At 41.0% G+C, this 9,318-nt stretch overlaps 1 protein-coding gene and 1 pseudogene across 1 annotated transcript; both read right to left on the bottom strand.

Annotated features, from left to right (window-relative positions):
- Positions 1-2,776: 2,776 nt before the first annotated feature.
- On the bottom strand, positions 2,777-3,364 carry LOC149028865 (uncharacterized). Its single transcript, XM_089167019.1, has one exon. The coding sequence runs from the start codon at positions 3,362-3,364 to the stop codon at positions 2,777-2,779; it is 588 nt and encodes a 195-aa protein (XP_089023145.1).
- A 3,020-nt stretch (positions 3,365-6,384) lies between these two features.
- Positions 6,385-7,680, bottom strand: LOC149028866 (protein ANTAGONIST OF LIKE HETEROCHROMATIN PROTEIN 1-like; annotated as a pseudogene).
- Positions 7,681-9,318: the final 1,638 nt, after the last annotated feature.

The following is a 9,318-nucleotide window of genomic DNA, read 5'->3' on the forward strand; positions in this document are numbered from 1 at the left end:
AGAGAGAGTTGATGTTAGAGGCATTGCAGAGCATGAGGTATGTTGGCGTGTGCTCGGCACTTGTCACATCTGCAGGACGTGAGCCTTCGAATCTTGTTGTAGTGTGGGCCAATAATATCCTTGCCTTATTACCTTATCTGCTAAGGCCCTAGCTCCTATATGACTTCCGCAATTTCCTTCATGAATTTCTTTTAGGATGACGGCTGCTTCTGGAGCCCCCACACATCGTAACAATGGTCGGGTGAGAGACTTTTTGTACAACTTGTCATTTCTGACAGTGTATCTAACTGCTCTCTGCTTTACAGTTCGAGCTTCCTTTGGATCTTCTGGTAGTAGATCACCTTCAAGATAATTGATTATTGGAGTCATCCAACCGTGCTCGGACTGAATGTGCATCTGGTCGGTCAGATTGATGCTCGGAAATTGTAGCTCTTCCATATATACAACCGGGTCTGCTTCTATTTCATCCGTAGCCAACCTAGATAAGGCATCTGCCTGTTCATTTTCTGCTCTAGGGACTTGTTGGATTTGGATGTTTTTGAAGAACTGTCTGTATTGGTTGACCATGGTCAGATATTTAGCCATCCTTTTTTCTTTTGCTTCATATAGCCCGTTCACTTGATTCACAATTAGTTGTGAATCGCTTCTAACTTCAATATTCTGAATGTCGAGGGCTTTAGCTATGCGAAGACCAGCTATCAGTGCTTCATATTCTGCTTCATTATTTGAGGCTTTGAACTGGAAACGTAGGGCATACCGGATGTGGAATCCTCCTGGGCTGATTAGGAGCAATCCCGCTCCACTCCCCTGTGCGTTGCTGGAACCATCCACTGAAAGTATCCATCTCTTGATGTTTTCGGGAGTGGCCTCTTCCTCTTGTTCATGCTCTGGCTCAGAAGTTTCAAGGATGAAATCAGCTAGGACCTGAGCTTTAATAGCTGGCCTTGGTCGGAATTCTATTTGATGCTCACTAAGCTCGACTGCCCAGGATACCAATCTTTCGGCCAAGTCTGGTCGGTGCAATATTTTCTTCAAGGGAAAATTTGTCAGTACTGCAATAGGATGTGACTGAAAATATGGTCTCAGTTTTCTGGCTGCTATGACCAAGGCTAGAGCTTGCTTGTCCACTTCTGGATATCTTGTTTCAGCATCAATGAGCACATGGCTCACATAGTAAACCGGGTTTTGCTGTTTTCCTTCTTCTTGCACTAATACCGCACTAACAGCCAGGGGTGAAGTTGCCAAATAAACGATCAGTTCTTTTCCTGTGGTTGGTCGTACGAGCAGAGGTGGAGTAGTTAGCTTTTCTTTTAGGTGTTCGAAAGCTTGTTGACACTCCTCGCTCCATTCTGGTACTCCCTTTTTGGATAAGTTTTTCAAAGCTTGGAAGAAAGGTGAACATCTCTCTCCTGACCGGGCTATGAATCTGTTCAAGGCTGCTACCCGACCAGTGAGACTTTGTATTTCCTTGATGCTTTTTGGCGGTTTCATCTCTTGTATGGCTTTTATCTTCTCTGGATTAGCTTCTATTCCTCTTCGGGATACCATGAACCCCAGAAATTTTCCTGAAGATACTCCAAAAGCGCATTTCTCTGGGTTGAGCTTCATTTTGTATGCTCGGAGTACCTCAAAGACTTCTGCTAGGTCCTTCAGATGGTTGATTTGAGATGTGCTCTTTATCAGCATGTCATCAACGTATACCTCCATATTCCTGCCTATCTGCTGTTCGAAAATTTTATTGACCGCTCGCTGGTAGGTTGCCCCAAGCTTTTTTAGACCAAAGGGCATTACTTTGTAGTAGTAACTATCCCTGTCCGTCATGAATGCTGTGTGTTTCTGGTTGGCTGGATCCATCAAGATTTGGTTGTATCCTGAATAAGCGTCCATGAAACTGAGCATCTCGTGCCCGGCGGTTGCATCGATGAGCAAGTCTATCCTTGGTAGAGGATAACAATCCTTTGGACAGGCTTTATTGAGGTCGGTATAGTCTGTGCACATTCTCCATTTTCCGTTGTTCTTTTTTACCATCACCACATTGGCCAACCAAGTTGGGTGGTCGATGGGTTTAATGAATCCAGACTGCTTCAACTTCTGAGCCTCTGTTCGGATTGCCTCATGCTTTTCCAAAGAAAAATTTCTTCTTTTTTGTATTATTGGAATTGCATGCGGGTCAATATTCAACCTGTGCTCGGCTACTGTTCTGTCGATTCCGGGCATATCTTCGGCGGACCATGCAAAGACATCAGTATTTTTCTGTAGAAAGCTGGTTAGACTATTTTTAAATTCTTCTTCTTGTTCTGCTCCAATCATAGTTCCTTGATCTTCCCTTGAATTCAGCATAATCTTTTCCAATTTTTCTACCGGTTCAGCTCTTTGCATGTTTTCTTCATCACGATCATCTCTGACTTCAACCGCCATGGTAGAGCTTGTTTTTACCCTCTTTCTCATGTAATTGGCGTAGCTCTGTCTGCTCCCCTTTTGGTCGGCGGAACATTCTCCTATTCCCTTTTTTGTTGGGAATTTCATCTTCATGTGTAAGGATGATACTACCGCCTCCAGGGCACAAAGGGTTGGTCGTCCTAAGATCATATTATAGGTGACAGATCTCGGACGACCATAAAATTTGTTTGGACGACCCTGTCTCTGGGGTGTTCACCAATACGAAGATCCAATCTGATAGTGCCCTCTGCTCGGGTTGAGGTTCCTGTGAAACCGTACAAGTGCGTCCCACAAGGGATCAGCATTTTCTCATCTAGCTGTAATTTTTGGAAAGCTTCTAATGACAAAATATCTGCGACGACGACCCAGTATCTACTAGGACTCTATGGATCTCTGTTCCGGCCAGAGTGACTTTGATGACAAGGGCATCGTCGTGGGGAGTATTTACCCCCTGCTTATCTTTAGTTGAGAAGGTGATTGGCTCTGAAGTGATCTTCTCACCTGGTTTTTCAAGCTCGGCATTCCCCACATATCGTGCTTTTCTTTTGGCTTGCCTACTAGACTCCTCAGTTGGACCACCAAATACAGTAAATATTGGTGGTCGTTTTTGATTATCTCCTCTTTCTCGTGGTCGGGACTTGTTTTGGTGTCCTTCTCTGCTTGGAGATCTATGCCTCTTCCTACCCCCTTCTGTTTGCTTTTGATCAGGCTGGGTAGGTTTGATGTATTTTACGAGTCGTCCTTGATCGATGATTCTGTCAATTTCTTCTTTTAGTTGTCGACAGTCATCTGTCCAGTGTCCATGATCTTTGTGGAAGTCGCAATATTTGCTTTTGTCCCGATTTCCTGGTCGAGAATGTAACTTTTCGGGTTGTTGGAGGATTCCTCGATCTTTAATCTGCATCAGGATTTCCGATCTCCTCATGGTCGGTAACCTTTCTGTTTGAGTCGACCATCCCTGGTCGGGTTTATGGTCGATCTTCTGACAGGTTGGTACTTTTCTTTATATGTTCGTGCCTCCATGTTCGGATGCTCCTTCTTTCGAGACTCAATTGTTTCTGATATCTCAGCTTGCTTGTGACATCGCTCACGGAGATCGTTATATGTTTCTGGCATGTCATTCAAAAGTCTTTCAAGTAAGCCTTCATGGCTGAGCCCTTGGTACAAGGCGTGAAAGGCTATCTTTTCATCCAGATTCTCAATCTGCATGGTCAGTTTATTGAATCTCTCAAGGAAATCTCTAATGGACTCCGTTCGCCCCTGTTTTACGGCAAATAGGGTATCTTCTCTCTTTTTGGTTTCTACTCCGCTTTGGAAACGCAATAAGAAAGTCCGACCTAGATGTTCGAAACTTTTTATTGTGCCCCGAGGCAGAGCTTGGTACCAATCTAAAGCAGCTCCGGTCAATGACGCTGGGAAACTACGGCACATGGCTGCTTCATTATGTCTTTGAGTAGACATGACAGACTTATAATGGGTGATGTGGTGCTTAGGACACTTCGATCCATCGTATGCCTTGAAGGTCGGACATTTGAAGCCTTTTGGCATCTCCGCCTCCGAGACGCTTTTGATGAAAGGGTCCTCCTTTAAGACGGCGTATAGCTCTTCTTTGCCGAGTTTTAACGCCTTTTTGACTGTTTCGTCAATGTCGGCAATTTTCTTATTCATCTCGTCATCACGCTTCTTTGAACCATTATGATCTTTTTTGTCCTTTGAGGCCTTTGCTGGATCTGTACTGCTTCCTCGATCTTCATCGTTGTTGACTGGAGGATTATCCTCCCTCGATGCTCGAGATTTCACCAGTTCTTTTTGAGATTGTTGAGGGATCTGGTCGATCACTGGTGGTCGGTCACGCCTGCTCCCCTCTGGACTTCTTTGTTTTTTCTGAGAATCTACTTCGGGAGCAATTACATGCTGCATAGCCAACCTGATCAACTCACCTAAGGATGAGATTGCTTTTCTCATCTCAACTTGTTCCTTTTGAACTTCGACAATTTGATGTGTTGTCGCATATGGATTTGCTGGTGTGTCTGGGAGAATTGGAGGATCTTGCTGAATCTGGAGTTCGGGAATTTTTTCCATCCCACCCTGGTCGACCTCCTTTTCTCCACCAGACAACTCTTCGATTACCAAACCTGATCTCGTCTTCATAATAGCCTTTTGATCAAGTTCCCACAGACGGCGCCAATTGTTGCTGCACAATCCTGTTCGTCCCTTCAGCCGGTTAAACCTGCACTGATGAGCTCGACCGTGGAGGTCGAGTCTTCAACTCCGACGATCTAGTTAGAAATCCGACTAAGGAAGGCAAGAAAGTAATGAACAATAATAATACGAATAGTGATAATTCTATTCAGCGTACCTTTCTCTTGTGCTCCTTTACCTTTTTATAGATTTTCCACGTACGAGTTCGAGTGAGGCTCAAACCCTAGTTTGGTTGTGCTCTGACTCTTAGTCATTGTGCCCTACTCGAACACAAGTAGTAGAGTCCTGGTTGAATACTGTTTCTTTGGCTTGAATCCTCTTCAGATTTACCTCTGTATTCAACGTTATATTTATCCAACCGACCTTGACTTGGTCGGTCTAACTTGGTCCGATCTGGTAGGACTAAGTTTGGACCGAACTGGTCTAGTTATCTTGATCGAACTGGGTTTAAACCGAACTGATTCTGGTTTATTTATTCTTTCCTTATCACTTTCCAAAACTCCCCCCCTTTTTCAAAAAAAATAAAAAAAAAAAAAAACCAAAAAACCCCCAAAAAATAATTTTAAAAAAAAAAAAAAAAATAAAAAAAAAAAAACCACCCCTTTCCCCCCAACCCAAAACGAGGGCGCCCCCCACAAATTTCTTTTTTTTTTCCTACCCCCCATTACTTCCTATTTTTTTTAAACCCAGAATACGCACTTTTTTTTCTAAAAAAAAAAAAATAATTATCCTAATCAAAATAAATTTTATTTTTCATTTAATTTTTCTTTTTTTTTTTCTCTCTCTTTTTTTTTTTTTTTTTTTTTTTTTCTCTCTCTCCTCCTTTTTTTTTTTTTTTTTATTTTTCTTCCTTTTTGGGGGGGGGGGAGGGATATATATGTCTGTTGGCCATGATGCTATGTCTTTGTCTCGTGATTGTGATGCATTTACAGGCTCCATCTGGTACAAATATAATTGAGTGACAAAGTACATGTATATATGCAGTTATGATGCAATGCTACCACAAAAATCCACACCATAATTTCATAATGTATGACAAAAAGATTACCACATAATTAAGATAAAAACAAAATGCTTTAGTATATCTGACAACAAAAGAGTTATTAATTTAACAAAATACATCCATTTCTACAATACAAATCAGTAACCATGCCTAGCAACTATAAATAGTATTACACAACACACAATAAATTGTCCTATTTGTAATAGTTTAACCATGGTCATATCTTGAACTAAAATTTTCAGATGTTGCACATTCTTCTTTTGAGACTTCAACACATCTTTCACATCCACATCTTGTTGTATCTGCACACCACTGGATGTCTCTAAGGGTGTGTGATGTTCTCCAATTGGCTCACACCAACGGAAGAAAGAGCATCCATTTGGAAAGTCTTCACACCCTTGGTACAACCTATCAGGATGCTTGGATGAGACTAAAATTTTGACGGCTGCAAGTTTCCCACAATTGCATCTCTTGTTCTTATACTTCAAGTAAGAAGTTGTCACATCATTTACACTAGACGTTGACATCCTGAAACAGATGATATACTTAATACCAAAATGATGGTCATAGTAAATCCACACAATTAAAATAGGGATGCAATTCTAATAGTAGAATTAAACATATTGTGACAATTATACTACAAAGTTAACCAGAAAATTAAAGCAAATCGAAGTACATTTCAAACTCAAAAACATACATTTAAATTAATGTACTTCATTTTAAACAGTAAATGTTAAAACTTAATCGTCTGATTCTGACTCATTGTCACTCTCCGATTCTATGTCTTCATCATCATAAACTTCGGTTGTGTATGCATGCCACATTTGTTCTACCAGTCCATTTCGAAATGCTTCTGCACCCAGATGGATGTTGTCGTGGTCTTCATTTTCATCAGACTCACTATCATACTCATCTTCAACAATATGAGGTGCAGAAGAGGAACCTATTGTGGTCCCTAACCCTTGTGTCCCCTCCCCAGCAAGCCATTCCTCCTTTTCTTCAAGAGTGTTGTGGTTCAAAATGTGGTTGTGAAGCAATACACAAGCTATGACAATCTTTACTTGAGTTCTGTATGGAAACTCTGCTCGAGTTGCCAATATCTTAAAACGTTGCTTCATCCAACCAAAAGCACCTTCTATGACATGGCGCAACCTCGCGTGCCTCAAGTTAAACAACTCCTTTGCATTTTTGGGTCTTTGATTTCCCCTCTTCCATTCCTTGAGATGGTACCTAACATTCCGATATGGTGTCAAAAAACCTCTCTGATTGGCAAAACCAGCATCCGCAAGATAGTATTTACCAGGTGGAACAACTAATTTTCCATCTCCATCTCTATGAATAGCATTATCCAAAATGCGAGAGTCAGATGCAGACCCTTCCCAACTAGCAAGTACATATGTAAATTTTTTGTCATGGTTGCATGCAACTAAAATGTTTTGTGTAATTTGACCCTTTCTATCACGGAACTTCTTATGTTGTTCATCCAAGACCCACGCTGGTATATGAGACCCATCAATCGCTCCAACACAATCTTTAAAGAATGGGTAGAAGCTTTTATGGTTTTCAACTATCTTAGGATGTGTGGTGAGACTAGGAGGTTTTAGAAGTAATGGGTGCAGTTTCATCATTGCGTTTAACACTTTATTAAAGTGTCGACTAATTGTCTCACCAGAATGCCCAAAATTGTGCTTCAGATTTGAATTTTTAATGTGATGTGCAACACAATGCAGGAACATCGTCACTTGTTCCTCAACTAATACCAATTTGTTGTCTTGTAAGAGCCCCCTCGTACGCAACAAATGAATCAAGCTATGAACTTATTTCTTGTTCATTCTTGTTAGCTCACGACACGTACGCTCGGTGCCACCAATCATACGTTGGGTCTTAAGAAATCCACGTCGACCATCTAGTCTATATGATTCCCTCCTAAGGTATCTTCTTATATACCGGTCCATTATGATGACAACCACAGTGGCCACCATAATAATTATCAACTCAGTGCGGTTGGGGAAGACACGATCTCTTGGGTAAGCCATTTTTCAGCAAGGTGAGTATTGGACTTGGGCCTGAAATGTAATTATAGGGAAAATATATATAGATTAAAAAAAAATGAAAGAAAAAGAAAAAGAAAGAAAGAAAGAAGAGAGTCTATGGTATATCATAAACCCAAGACTTCTTCATCCCTTCTTAATATCAGAAACCATCATCTCCACATATCCAAGTTTTTATTTCTCATTCATCATAAATTCATGAAACAGATGCAATATTATGAAACCACCTACAAATAAATGTAAGACAGTAAACCTAAGGATAACAATTCCAAATATGATGTTCAAGCTCCCATAAAATCAGTAGAAAACTCAGGCACAAAAACCAAAATAAAAGCAAACGAGTGAGACCCTGGGCTTCAGATCAGGGATGAACTGGAGCTCCTAGTGATCTAAGATTCTGAATGTCCTCAAAGTCTCTAGTGGATCAGAGTTCTTATTGCTGAGAAATTGGATACCCAAAGTTGCAGGAGAAACTAAGCCTTAGCAATTCTACAGGGTTTAGAAGGTCTCTCTTTGATGGATTGCAGCAGCAGTAGCAGTCTATTTTGTAAGAGAAGATAGAAGGAAGAAAGGGGGTAAATGGATGGGCTATCTCAGCTGTTGACCATGGATTACCCCATAGGTAACGGCAACATGGCTTGTTATTTCAATTCTTCTAAAATTCTGTTCTATTAAGGAAACAGCCACTAAAGATTCAAAAAGAAATAGAAATGATCTAACACTTAAAATGAAAATGTAAGAAGATATAGCAAGTAGCAACTCAATGAAATGGTAACATAAGAATTAGAAACTGATGTTTATTAAAAATTAGAAAGAAACCAAATAAACTTCTAAACTCCATGTGATCTAATATTGGGTCCCATAGATCTTCTAAGATTATTCACTTAAGTCAACTATGAGGCTGACACACTGATGACACAAACAGTGGTTTGGTCTCTTTTTGGCCCTTCTAGAACCAGCTTGGTTGGTTGTTCCTGCTTGAACAGGCATGGCAATGCTGGTCCACTGTGTCCTGGTTCCATGGTCTTCTTCCATCCAGCCTTTGATTCTACTTCACCTATGGCTCCCTAAATGCCATATGCAACTGAACCTAACAGGATCATCTCTTTTTATCATCTCAATTCCACAGTTCTTTCCAAATTTTCCACTGAAAATTTACATGTCCTCACTCTGTTCCTCCTCTTTCCCACAAGTGTTAGAGACAATTGGACTCTGAGATGTGGGCCCACATGATCAAGAAGAAAAAGAGGGGGAGGGGGTTGCTCAAAAAGCCACACTCAGAGCTCATTCTGTACATGGTAGAGAGTAGACACAATTAACAGGTGTCAATTCAATCCCAAAACAGATTAACAGGACTGATACCAACCAATTGAAACTGGGACTTAACAACAACAACAACAACAACAATAAGCCTTGTCCCAACTAAATGGGGTTGGCTACATGGATTCTTGCCCTCCAATCATTTCTGTTCAAGGCCATGCTAGATACAAGGCCTAAGCTATACATATCCTTTCTCACCACTTCTCCTAAGGTTATCTTAGGTCTACCCCTAGCTCTTCTAGTTCCTTCAATATGGATTATATCACTTCTCCGTACAGGAGCATTTATAGGTCTCCGTTGAAC

The sequence above is a fragment of the Hakea prostrata genome, chromosome 1, assembly GCF_041222555.1.
Source record: "Hakea prostrata isolate BN-2017 chromosome 1, UWA_Hpros_2, whole genome shotgun sequence".
NCBI lineage: Eukaryota > Viridiplantae > Streptophyta > Magnoliopsida > Proteales > Proteaceae > Hakea > Hakea prostrata.

Coding starts and splice junctions, on each gene's coding strand:
- LOC149028865 (XM_089167019.1), bottom strand. CDS start 3,364: ATGAGGAGATCGGAAATCCTGATGCAGATTAAAGATCGAGGAATCCTC.